At 33.3% G+C, this 13,910-nt stretch overlaps 1 protein-coding gene and 1 pseudogene across 5 annotated transcripts; one reads left to right on the top strand and one right to left on the bottom strand.

Moving 5' to 3' along the window:
• Positions 1 to 972: 972 nt before the first annotated feature.
• Positions 973 to 9,336, top strand: LOC145593648 (pentatricopeptide repeat-containing protein At3g58590 pseudogene; annotated as a pseudogene). 4 transcript variants are annotated; one of them, XR_014102788.1, is made up of 4 exons: positions 973 to 1,110; positions 2,591 to 5,246; positions 8,337 to 8,566; positions 8,662 to 9,336. The product of XR_014102788.1 is annotated as a pentatricopeptide repeat-containing protein At3g58590 pseudogene, transcript variant X2 (transcript). The 4 variants fall into 4 exon arrangements; XR_014102787.1 differs by having other exon boundaries at positions 2,594 to 5,246; XR_014102789.1 differs by having other exon boundaries at positions 2,594 to 5,246; positions 8,706 to 9,336.
• LOC145593649 (putative inactive purple acid phosphatase 27) lies at positions 6,242 to 13,628 on the bottom strand. The gene is made up of 13 exons (XM_081649940.1): positions 13,237 to 13,628; positions 12,472 to 12,559; positions 9,535 to 9,804; positions 9,254 to 9,362; positions 9,032 to 9,146; positions 8,807 to 8,939; positions 8,361 to 8,548; positions 8,070 to 8,256; positions 7,880 to 7,947; positions 7,601 to 7,694; positions 7,297 to 7,485; positions 7,024 to 7,104; positions 6,242 to 6,893 (listed from the first exon to the last, which is right to left on the bottom strand). The coding sequence occupies exons 1-13, from the start codon at positions 13,599 to 13,601 to the stop codon at positions 6,837 to 6,839; spliced, it is 1,944 nt and encodes a 647-aa protein (XP_081506066.1). The 5' UTR covers positions 13,602 to 13,628; the 3' UTR covers positions 6,242 to 6,836.
• Positions 13,629 to 13,910: the final 282 nt, after the last annotated feature.

The raw sequence follows: 13,910 nt of genomic DNA on the forward strand, positions 1-13,910 counted from the left end.
GTGAGTACTTGCTCAAATCATCTCTATGGATAGTTTTAAAAACTAAGGGTTCGTTTGGCATCACTGTGGTTTTCTGTTTTTTGGTTTTTTTCTTTTTTAAAATGATATGATATATGTCATATAATGAATCAAAAATTATTTAAACTTATTGAAATCAAGATAATTTTGACAGCTGACAACAGAAAAGTGGAAACACCTTTTCGTTTTCTTTTTTCCTGTTTTTGGTTTTTAGTTTTCAAAAAAACAGGAATCTGAAAACAAAAAAGATGCCAAACAAGCCCAAAATTAATTATTTTATAATTTAATTTAAATCTCTTGATAATTAAAGATATCATCAGTCAAAGATTTACACGGACAAGTATGTCAATCAAATTGGATCCTTGAATGAAAGTGAAGAGAGGATAATTTTATATATAGCATGAAAATCAAGTTAAAAGCAAAGCTTTCCCAAATAAATACCACTTTAGTTAATATTTTAAATGTTTATCGAACGTCCGGAAGATGTTCGTTAGCAAGATCATGAAAAAAAAAACTAATGCTCAATCAGTTTTTAAATACTTGTTTCACTTTTTATTTGCGGTCGTTTTAAAATACTTGCTTCATTTCCTTATTTAGAAAGCTTTTACAACATTTAATTAATTTCTCTTTACATGATAGTCTCAATATATATTCTCTCCTCCAATTCTCTCTAATACTTTTGCCTTCTACTCGTATAATTTTTTATTCTTTAACCAATCTTATTACCTCCATATTTTAGTATTTCCTTTATATTACTCCCCCCGTTTTTAAATACTTGCTCCACTTTTCTATTCCAGCCGTTTTTCAATACTTGTTCCATTTTTTTTTGAAAAACTTTACAATATTTAATTCAAGTCTCACACTTAGTGACCCAATATAATACTCTTTCTCCTCGTGTTCTTCCACCACTTTTGATTTTACAATTTTTTATTTTTTCGGGGAGTAATAAAAGTTTCAAAATACTCCGTAAAGTAAAAATTTCCTTGGAAATTGTTGCTCCCCCTCTTCTCCATTGAAAGCGTACTCTTGAGTTTTCCATTGAAGCAGCTGTTGAGCGTTCTCTCTCCTCCATTGAAGTAGCTTCATTCTGAGGTAATACTTCAACGAATATCATTTTCACATTCTAGTATTAATCTTTAAATTAATTGTCATTACATTCAATTTAGGGTTCTTCTAAAGTAGATTATTGAACTATTGGTTATCAACACTGAAAGATTATAACAAGAAATCTCCTTGCTAGATTATAGTCAATTTAGGGTTCTTCTTAGGTAGATAATTGAACAGTTTGTTATAATTGCTGAATGATTTTAACTAGAAATTTCATTGTTAGAATTTTGGTTATCATATTCTTAAGTGAGAAGAACTTAATCTAACATTTGAGTGAAGTGTGATTGCTAATGTGTTGCAGAACCCTTTGATGTTAGTACAGAACTATGAAAATGGAATTTTTCTTCCTGGCATTCTTAAGCGAGAAGAATTCAATCTGATAATTGTGTCAAATGTGGTTGCTAATGTGTTGCGAAACCCTTTAATGTTAGGACGGAAGTATCAAAGCGGAATTTTTCTTCCTGGCATTCTTAAGCGAGAAGAATTCAATCTGATAATTGTGTCAAATGTGGTTGCTAATGTGTTGCGAAACCCTTTAATGTTAGGACGGAAGTATCAAAACGGAATTTTTCTTCCTGGCATTCTTAAGCGAGAAGAATTCAATCTGATAATTGTGTCAAATGTGGTTGCTAATGTGTTGCGAACCCCTTTAATGTTAGGACGGAACTATAAAAATGGTATATTTCTTCTTGGCCGAGGTGGCTGCCTCTGCTGCCCTGGCTCAGAGACGGGTGTGGCTTTGAGGATGGTTGCGGAGTCAACTTAAGAGGTGAGGATTGAGGAGGGTACTCAAATGATATGATTAGCAATGAGGATTGATATTGCAATTGCATGTTCTTAAGGTGATTTGAGAAGCTTATTATTATAAAAACTACTCACTATCCAAATGTAAGATGATTGATTATCAACCCAAGAAGATAGAAAGTCCCAAATGCCAAAAATGGTTACGAATAGAGTTGAACCAAGTATCATTGCAAAGGCTTAATAATTTTAGGGTCTGGACTCAGGATGTCCTGCCTTCTGAACTGGGCGTGAAGTTCTCCCCTCATTCGATACTCTTTGCAGGAAAATCTTTCCTCATTGCTTCCCATAATATCCTTCCTTATCAATTCATGGGGGTTTTCAGAAGACTTGAAAAGCTCTTGTACTATACCTTTTGCACTCAGCAGATATACTACACTGGTCCGTAATTTGTGCTCGTAAATCGTTTCTGATTTTTACATGATATTCCCTACATTGTCTTTCTAGTATAATTTTATGCTACCATATGATATAGAAAAATAAATCATTGTTAATTAAGCAGGTAATGTATTACTCATAACTTTGCCACTGTTGGTCTTAAGAATGCACTTCATTCTAGCGCTTATGTTTTCCTTTTATTAATTTTATTTTGACTTTGGCTGGTAATTTGTAAGTGTTTTTCATCTCTGAACTTGGGTCTACTTGACTGACTTTTCTTCCTTAGCAGGTTGTACATGATCACCTCCTACATACCAAGCGCAAGCTTCCCAAAATCTTTGTGCTCTGTATTGTTGAAATTGCCTTGTTCTTCTACTGCTATTTTAAGGCGTTGTCAATTGCTCAGTACACTCCAACAACCTTTAATTGGATACCAAGATGAACAGCTTCATGATTTTCTGCATAAATGCACTAAAGCTGCAACCCTCAATGCAGTACAATCCTTACATGCTCTTACCATTACTCTGGGTTTATATGCTAGACAATCAACCTACTTTGCTAATAACATTATCTCTTTGTATGCATCTTTTCATGAGCTACAGAGTGCACATAAGGTATTTAACGAAATACCCCAAAAGAACTTGGTCTCCTACAATGCTTTAATGAGTGCATATAGTCGCAATGAGCAGGTGGATGATGCTTGGGAACTCTTTTCCTGTATGTGGATTTGTGGTTTTAGACCGACTCAATTCACTTTTGGTGGTCTTCTCTCTTGTTCTTCTTTGGACTTGAGGAGGGGATTTGTTTTACATGGGTTAATGTTGAAAAATGGATTGCTATTTGCTGAATCTCATGCTGGGACTGCTTTAATTGGTTTGTTTGGTAGACATGGATGTATTGACGAGGCTGTTCGAGTTTTTGAAGATATGCCTCGCAAGAGTCTGGTCACATGGAATTCTGTTATATCTTTGTTAGGATATCATGGGTTCATGGAATTATCTATGCTTTTATTTCGTGAGATGATGAGGGCAAGTTATAAGCTTTCCGAGGGCTCTTTAGTTGGTTTACTGTCTGGTTTTACGGGACAAAAGGCACAAGAATTAGGACAACAAGTGCATAGTCTAGTTATTAAAACTGGTTTAACTCATGGAGTTTCTACCTCAAATTCCCTTCTCAACATGTGTATGAAATGCATGAACTTTTCTTTGGCTGTAAAAATGTTTGAGGAGATGCCATTTCGTGATGTTGTGACATATAATACCTTGATTGGGCTGTTGGCGAGAAGTGAGAGTCCTGGGAGGGGATTAGAGCTGCTCTTTCATATGCTCTGTGAAGGGATTTTGCCTAATAAAACCACTTATGTTGGTGCTATCAATTGTTCGGCCAATCTGCGAATACAACTGTGTGGAGATTATGTCCATTCTAAGGTTATAAAAAACTCAATGAAGTATGATGTTTCTGTGGGTAGTGCATTGGTTGACTTCTATGGGAAGTGCGATATGTTAGTTTGTGCTCGACGGTGCTTTGATGAAATATGTGATAAAAATGTTGTTTCATGGAACAGCTTGATTGCAGCTGTCACTTCTAAAAGTCAGAACAGCTCTGTATCTTTATTTCAAGAGATGCTTCAGTTTGGTTATGGTCCTAACGAGTTTACATTTTCTATAGTGCTGAAAGTATCTTCTGTCCTTGAGCTGCACCAGCTCCATTGTTTGATTATAAAAACGGGATACCTTCAACATGAGTATGTGTTTAGCTCGCTGATTACCTCGTATGCCAAAAATGGACTATTATCTGATGCATTGCTCATTGCCAATTCTGCGGAGACACCAATTCCAGTGGTTTCCTCCAATGTCATAGCTGCTGCTTATAGTAGAAAGGGGGAGTCTGATAAATCTATGGAGATCCTTTCTAAGCTGGATGAACCTGACATTATTTCTTGGAACATTCTAGTGTCTACCTGCTCTCATAATGGCTATCATACTGAAGCATTTGAAGTTTTTAAGCACATGCTGGAACTTCAAATTCATCCTGACAATTATACAATTGTGAGTGTCCTGTGTAGTTGCACCAGTCTGCGCTGCCTTGCTTTTGGTATTTCCATCCATGGTCTCCTAATTAAGTCCAATTTTGAACGTTGTGACACATTTGTTTGCAACACCCTAATTGACATGTATGCAAAATGTGGATGTGTTGAAGATTCGGTGAAAGTCTTTGATGCTACACAGGATAAGAACCTTATTACATGGACTACTATAATTTCTGCTCTTGGGCATCATGGCTTTGTATTACAGGCCTTGGAAAGGTTCAAGGAAATGGAGCTCCTGGGAATCAAGCCAGATGCTGTATCATTTGTGGCTGTGCTTTCAGCATGCAGACATGGAGGCTTAGTTGAAGAAGGAATGGAGCTCTTTTCACGAATGCAAAGGTTATATGGGCTTGAGCCAGGGATGGATCATTATCATGGTGTGGTGGACCTATTAGCTCGTCATGGGCATTTAAAGGAAGCAGAGCAAGTTATCACTAGCATGCCATTCCCTCCGAATGCTCTTATATGGCGTAGTTTCCTAGAAGGCTGCAAGAGACATATATCTAACCATTAAAAAGTATGAAACTGAACCATTTGCTTATAAAAATTGATCTGGGTGTAAATGGTGGAAACACTGTAGCACCTACATGTACCTGAAGTTCACATGAAATCTGTTGCTTTTCATGTGCTGACTCACTTCCTCTTAGTTGCTCTTCCTCTTCTCCCACTATTTCCTCAGCACTATATATCTCCTCTTTCACACTGCCTATCTCGTGATCATCCTGTTTCTCCTAATTTCCTCACAATTGAAGAACATCCAGAAATTACACTGAGAGTGAGCAAAATTATGAAGACAGTAACGGTGCACAAGCCAACTCAAGCTTTTGAATTTGATGGAAATCATTTTCAACTTGTAAGTTCTTTTATTTTGGTTTACTGTTAGATTTTAGAATCTGAGTTTTATTCTATGTTTTTTATTTAAATATTGCGGTATTGAATTATTGAAATTTGGGTATGTTAATTTTATCAATTTCCAGAAAGATGACAAACTTCTCATTACATATTATAACCCTCAATGCCATATGCTGGTATTGAATAGGAAACCACCAAACCTTGAATTTTCTGGCATCATTGGTTTGAACAACATTTGTCGATTTGGTGGATTGTTGTTTGTTGAAGTTAATGTGAATTAGCTGGCGATATGCCCTAACTTCCTCTTTTTCTTACCACTTTTTCCTCAGCACAACATATCTCCTCTCACACTGTCATTCTTCTGCCATACTTACCACCATTAAAGATCCTTCTATTGTCTTAAGTTTGGATTCCCTCTTTTGCTTTTCATTCCATAGTTTAAATAAAGCTTTATTTGTTGTTTTCGATTTTCATTTCTCAATTTAATCTCTCTTTTTCTCTCCTCTCCAATTCCCTTCCTTCCTCATTTATTATCCAAATGAAAGATATTCTATCCCTCAGTTTCCATTCCCTTCCTTTCCCTCCATTTCCATCAATCCAAACAAAGTGTTACGCTTTGTTTGGATAACAATGTGGAAGGAAAAGGGTAGGGATGAAGAAGAAGGAAGGGGGAGGAAAGGAAGGGGAGAGAGAAGGTAAGGTTACATTTTCCCTCCAAGGATTTAGTTTATTAAAGAGGGAGGGTAAATGAATCCTTTCGTTTCCTTTCCCTTCCCTCCTACTAAATGGTATTTAAACAAGGGAGGATGGATCCCTTTTTTTCCTCTTCTCTTCCTTTTCCTCAATTTTTCTCAATCCAAAGATTACAAACAAAGGGTTATTTTTTTAATTTCATTTTTTGGTTATCTATTAATTGATGGTCATTTTGAAATTTGCTCTTATTTTCCCCCCTTAGATTTCTTCAAATTTTCTGAGCTGAATTTCACGGTGACTATCTGAATGTGTGCTTCTAATGCATCATAAAACTATTTGTATTTAAAAAGGGAAAAAAGTAGAATGTGTTTCTCTCAATCTATATCATCAAGTCCATATTAGCCAAAATTATGACACAAAGGCCTAAACATTTGGCAGAGAAAATTTTAGCTGCATAATTTTGTATCTTATAATAAAAAAACTGAATACAAACTGTATCACCTGAGTAACACCCAATATGAACATGAAAGTTTCCGAACACCACGTACAAAAATTCACATAACTTTATATAACTCCAACCATCCCTTTCCTATCATTTTTTTTTTTTTTAATGATCATGTACACATTTCATTTCATACAAAGTGCCAAATTTAATTTTGAATGAATCACAAGAATGTACTATTGTATGTGTTGTAATTTGAGACACTATATATGATTCTATTACGAAACAAACTAGTTTGATTAAAAAACCAATCCTTGATCAACTCTTCTTCTTCAGGACTTTAAATGAAACATGCTGGCGACGCACTCTTTTTCCTTGATTAGCTTTGATCTAGCTCTATTGTATGGGTTGGTTTGAAATGAAACAAGTGCAAAAACTGCCCTTCGTTGATTAAGTTTACTTCTTTGTGATCCGAAATGAATCCTCGACTTGCCTTGTATTTGAGTTCACAAACTGCGAGGTTTGAAAAGAAGAAATACATTTGAAAATAGTCACATAAGAAATTATACCAATATTGTCTAAAGAGTGTTATCATTTTTTTTCTTTTAATGGATTCATTATGAGTAACTTTGCAAAAACAAACCTCAAAATTCAATTCTTCCCTTTTTGCATGTATTCTTGAATAACCGAACTTACTAATCCTCTTTAAACTCCAATCTTGTGCCTGTGACAAATTAGTGTTAGCAAACATTGCTACAATTTTAAATTTGATGAAGATTAATATTTAGAATGAACTAAAACTAATTTTTTCTTTTTATGAATTTTCTTTATTCAAACCGATATAATTGTATGAATTATAAAACTATTCATGTAACATGTAAGACCTTATACTATGAAAAAGTAAACAAGGCCTTACTATTGGTGAGAATTCATCCAAACTGAACCCTGCCATCCCAATAACAGCTTGAACAGGAGCAGCATAGTTTGTGTTATTAAAAGTGTCTACTCCATTCGCATCTTTCACGGGTTTGGCTTTGCATTTGCCTTTATACAATGCACAAGTCCTCTCGTAGTTGTGAACGTGCCCGAATAGCACCAAATCAACCTAAAACAAATCATATACAGTACAAAAAATACACAATTGTCAAAGTTTGTATGAAACCAAAAATTTCAATTATTAGTGCAAATATATGTAAGTCCATTTGAGGGGAAATATTTACCTTGTTTTGGAGTAGTAATGGCTCAACAAAAGTAACAAATAACGGATCAACACTGACTAGAGCCGATTTTGCAGAAGTGTACATTGGCCTGTGCCTGAAATGAAACCATAACTTTTGTGTCATGATTGGCTTTTGTTAACGTTTTTAACTCTAATACTCCCTCTGTTCCTGAATTTGTTTCTTGAGATTACTCTTTAACCATTGATATGTATAGTTACACAGAAGGACTAATTAACCCACTACACGGCGAATAATAGTGATGGAAAAAACTGAACTAACCCATTAAATATTAGCCAAGGAGTTCTGGTCCTGTTAACTGAAGCCATATCTGCTTTCATCCAATTGTACTGCAAAAGTGCAAAGGAAGAAGGGTGATTTATAATCTAAGAACCAAAAATTACTGAAAATGATGCAGAAAGAAAAAGAAATGTTTTGTAGGAAGAATTGAGGATTAATGATGGAATTATACCTGTTCAGAACCTGGCGTCCACTTATGCTCGGTTGAGATGACAGTGAAGTGAACAGGACCTTGTTCAATGGAATACCAAGGCTTATCTTTCAATGAGGTTGGCATTTGGAAGTAACTCTCGTAAGGAACACCACATTCTCCACCAGAGTCTGGTGTTGGGTACACTGATCCTGAATCAGCATAGTCCCTATTGTTTTGGCAAGACAATTGAAACAAGAAAGAAGCATTAATAAAGATGCTGATTGCGAGTTTGTTTTGAATTTTCAGATTAGATAAGAAGATATAATGAACCTTTCATGGTTCCCAATTGCGGTCATGTAAGATACTCGAGATGCTAAGGGTGTGATGAGGTGAAGAAAGTAGTCCCACTCGACTAAGAAACCTGTGGCATAACTGATGTCACCTATGTGAAAGATTGAATCCACTTTGCCTGTAGCAACTTCCTCTGTCATTGCATCCACTACTGAGAGCGATCCTGGCTAATGCCATAAATTAAGGTTAGCTGGCTGGAAATTGATGAGATATGTTTATATGACTGCACTCAAAGTAGTTATTTAAATTTAGTGATGTTGATGAATGCAATATATGGCAGGATTGTGGACTTATTACAGTCTACCTCGCACTGTCAAAATGCAGGTCAAGAAAACTACGATTCTAGCCAAGGTTGTGGTTTTAAGCACATTAAGACTAATTCTGGCTTGCATACCTTAAAAAGGAGAAAATGCTATGGCTCTTACCTGAATATAATGCTCTACTGTTAAATCTCGAGGAGCCTTTCCCATATCACCGAAAGCTAAAAAGGTCAGTTCATCAGATCCTCCTGCAGGCGGCGTTTTAAACTGGATCTCATCACTCCATCCAACTGCACCACTGTGCGGCAGAAACAAACTTGTTGAGAACAGAATTCAAGACTCAAACAAACTATATGAATACTGGTGTGTCAAACAGGTATGAAGAACAACCTTCCATATTTGTAGGAAAATTTTGCAGAAGCCTGAAGTCCTATTATAACAGCTGTATGTATATAACCTGGATCATGCCATCCAAAATCCTCTGCAGGACTCTTCACAATGCCTCCTATATAATTGTATTATTTCAACATCCAAGATTATAAAAACATGTACAATTTACATGGAAAGATAACGAAATTTATTTAAACATTAGGAATGGGTATGGGTTATTACCACACATATCATCTTGTGTAAATGTTGAAACTTCTGATGTTACTGATTTGCCATTACCATATTGAACTTGTTGAGGTTCCTTACTTCCACTCACCCATGTTACTCTCATCTGCAGTTTTCGCTTTTGATTATTACAAAGTTCATAAAAAACTACTTATCCATGATGACAGAAAACTTCCAAATATTGGTTAGCTCTGAGATAGACAGAGGAAGTCCTAACATACTGAGTACAGAATTTTCGATATGTCAAATTATCATGTTTAGTTAAATTTGAGTCATACCGAAGTAGCTGCTGAATTAATGCTTGAAATATGTCCATAGAGTGGCTTATTAGGAGTAGCAAATGGAAGAGGTGTAGTTCTCTTTAAGATGCAAGGCGCATCAAAGCCGTTGTCAAAGAGCACAAATTCGATGTCTGTTCGTATGTTGATGACATGAAATATAATTGACGCGGTACAAGTTTTGATACTGCAGCTCCCATTAGCTCCTTGTTTCTTGCATTCACTCTTTTTGCAGGTTAAGAAATCTGGATCATTTTTCAGAAATGCTGCCTATAATTTTGAGCAAAGAATAATGTTAGGAATAAATAAGTGTTATACAGAAACAATGTTATCAAATTTTGATGGAATCCCTTCTTGCAAAAAGAAGTCATATATGCTAATTGCTAAGTTCATATTGGTTACATGCAATTTTTTTTTTATTCATAAATTGCTAAGTTCATATTGGTTACATGCAATTTTTTTTTATTCATAACAGACTTTTGGGTAACCGGGAACATAAGGCGGGTGCTATGGGAAGTTTTGAAAATTAGCGGCCGTTTGGCATGTGAGAATGAGAGTTTAAGGATTAAAAGGTGGGATGAGTATGAGCATGAGTGTTATTTATATTATCTTACCTCATTTTATTAAGGACTATAGAGTCATTTTAATTACGTTCTATTGTTAATCCCTAATACGAACACCATATCTTTACTTTGTACTTTACCCCACACGCATGAAGACAAAACTATCGACCCATTCAAACTAGTCTAAGTAGAGTGAAATGAGGCTAGGGAAATTGAGCAATCTTTAAAGGACAAATGGAGTTTAAATTGTAATCGAATTGAATAATAGGCTACGAATAAGACTCTCTAAAGGATCAAGTTAGAATTATCTTTTCAAGATCAATTTATGAGTAGGTCCATTAGTTATTAGCTGGATATTGATTATATTACATATGAATAAGTAGTTGGTTTTTATAGAAGAAGTATGGATGAAAAGCATTCACATAAACTGTTTGATTACAAATTTGATACTCCGTATGTTTTTATCGAAACAGTTTGAATACAAGTCATGTGACATTTGATGGCAATGTTTATAGTTGGAAAAAGGTGATCCACATTCTACTGGTTCAAGATAATTCTAGTGCTACCAATTCAAGACACGATACTTATAATGTCGACCAATAATAAATGTGTGAACATGAATTAGTAGATTTTTTTTTTTAAAAAAAAAAAAAAAAAAAAGACACTTACCTTTGTGACTTTTTTTTTTCTTTTTTTTTTTAAATCTAATTTTACTTGCAGCACACTTTATATTAATTTGAGAAAGTAATTAGAAAGAAGCGATAAAATTTAAACTATAACTACTATTTTTTTTTTATGGGCTGTAAAATCATTCGAATTACTATAATTTGTATGTTTACAGTCTAATATCCTTCTTAAAGTGCTTGCTAAAAAAAATGTGTTAAAGTAATATATAAATGGAGAAAGTACATGTTAATGTCTTCAATTTTATGCAATCAAACAAAATGTTTCTTTATCACTTGGAATATTTAGAAGAACTACATTTTCTTTTGTTAAGGCCAGATGTCATTCTAATTAGTTGTTGGTACAACTTTGTCAATGCTTCTATCATTTTGAACATGTATTTCTCCATTACCTTATGATCAAATAATGTAGGGTCACTTGTGTTTGCTAAGAGCGTGTTCTCTCCAACTAGAAAAATTAATACATTTTATTTTTATATAAAACAAATGTGATCAATAAAAATTTATTTTGGTTAGTAATTATAGCTTTAATCAACAAGTATGAAATATAAAAGTAATTGGATCAAAACAATTAATTCTAATTAGAACAAAAAAGTTTAGTCACAATTAATTCTTCTTAAAAAGGATCTAATCCATAAAAAAGTACAATGTATTAAATTAAATAAGTTTTAACAAGAAAAATAAATCAAAACCGTTAACAAATAGTTGAAAAGAATATAATTTATTTAAGTCTTTTATTATAATAATATACATAGTACTAAAAATCTAACGTGTTAACAAGTCTAAGCTAGCTATTGTTTTAATTTTGTATGCTTTTACTATTACGAACATGTTACGTGTGAATCCATGATGACATGATATAATAAACCTTAACTTAAGAAACTTTATCCACTAAACTAAATTATACCTTACTAATTGTAACCAATTAAGGTAAACAATAACTAAAAGTTTAGGCAACCCTTTCCTAATTTTTAGTTAAAAAAAAAGTAATTCAAGTACCATTTTAGGGGGCCTCCCATTTAGATGTACACAAACATTTAAATAAAACGGATGTTCAGTAAATTACAGAACATCCGTTATAAAGTGACAATAAAAGGCGCAAAAGTTACACTAAAACGCACAAAAGTTACTCTGACGTATATAAGAGTTATTTGTGCTTCACTGATAAATTTGACAAAAGTGATACTAAATTTGACAAAAGTGACACTAAATTTGACAAAAGTGAACTCGATGTACAGTAATTTACTGAAAACCGGGTGTATACAAAAGTGATTGTTAGATGTATGTGGATATAAACAACTTAACTTATATCTTTCTCTACTATTCAATAGAGTTTAGGCATTTCCATGACATACATGATATCATCTTAACTTCTAAATTCCGCAACTCAAATGATTTAATCATTGAACCGTTATGCATTATTTAATTTATTTATATTCGCAAAAAATACTTTATTCTATACTTTGTTCCATCCATAAATAATGCATTAATCATCTATAAGATGGTTACCACAACTTTCAACATTGCATCATATACTCTAATAATTGAGAGAATAATAGACAACATAAATTTGTCAATATGAATGCAACCTTAGCTAGATATTCAACACTTCTAACAAATATTATTGACATAAAAATATACTTCGTATATAATAAATAGATAGATAAATAAATAAGTTAAATAAATGATACCTTGACAGGATAATGGCAAAGAAGAGGAAGATCACTCAAATCCCCGGTTTCTTTGTACAACAAAGAGTTAAGAGGGCAGTATTTCACACTGGAAAATATCAACGTCAATGTTAATAAAACAAATTATTAAAATCTTCTTAAAAACTAGCTTTAATGTAGTTTAGCAACCCTTTAAATTCATTCTAATTTTCGTAACTACAAATTATTATGTACGTATAAACTCGAGTGTATAATAAATTGGTATATACTTTTCAATAAAATTATTTATTAATATTTAATTAAATTTATTTTAACCCGATTATAGTCTACATCTCATATGAATATCAAATGTAGTTTTGTGTAAAAAAAGAGAATAAATAAGCGGAGGCGCACAAAAATGTGTAATTATGATAGGATTAAAGAAATAATATAGTACAAAAAATAAGTCAAAAATAGAATAAGGTAAAGTGAATAAAATTGAAAAGAATAGATTAAAATAAAACGTAAGTAAGTAGAGTAAAAAAAGAACGGAGAGAGTAGTCAAAATGTTACAAACTAATTAACTGTTCTCTTGGTAATTATTTTTAAAAAAGTAGAATGATTTTATGTGGTATACAAAAAGGAAAACTACGAGTAGTTTGTTGTAATATAATGTTGAAAATTTCTTCATTTGAGAGAAAAACCCGGTTACTTTTACTCCATCACATGACTGTGAGAAAATTAACCTTGAGAACAAGAAAATGGCGTGATGACATACAATAAGAACGAGCTTATACATGTACGTACCTCGAATGAGAAGGAGAAGTCATGGCAACCCAATACTTATCGGACGGTCGCGATATACCGGAGATGGTGACATTGATGTATTGCTCATCAGAGAGGTGTGAAGAAGTATTGGCACTAATTTGAAGATAAGGATTAGAAGAAAGACAATCAATCAAATGTCGTCTATTAAGTTTTCGAAAAAGGGGTATTTCATGCTCATTATTATGCGAATTTTCGGATTCGAATTGGACGTTTGAAAGAGAAGAGGATGTTGGAAGTGCATTAGAAATTGTTGAGCTAAGAATGAAGATTTTGATGATGAAAAATATAAGAAATTTGTGGTTGAATATTGTGGGGAGTGACATGTTTTTACTCGTTCTTTTCATGTGTGTCACTTATTTTTGTAAAATATTTGCAATTTGTAATATGATGGAATGTATTTATAAGAGAAGTGATGTGTAAAGTTTTAGTTGGATTTGCCTTTTTATGATGTGGTTTGTGATAACCTTTAAACTCTTTTTTCATAATTTTGGTAGGTGTTCACACCATTTTTTTTGGTTAGTATATTTTATTCACACTTTATTTTTATACTTCACATATGTCTATAGTCAATAATATAAATGAAGAAATCATAATTGATGGGGATCCCATTGGAATTTTATAGTGTATATAAAGGAAATATTCCTTAGGATTTT

The sequence above is a fragment of the Chenopodium album genome, chromosome 19 (assembly GCF_948465745.1).
Source record: "Chenopodium album chromosome 19, dcCheAlbu1.1, whole genome shotgun sequence".
Classification (NCBI taxonomy): Eukaryota; Viridiplantae; Streptophyta; class Magnoliopsida; order Caryophyllales; family Amaranthaceae; genus Chenopodium; species Chenopodium album.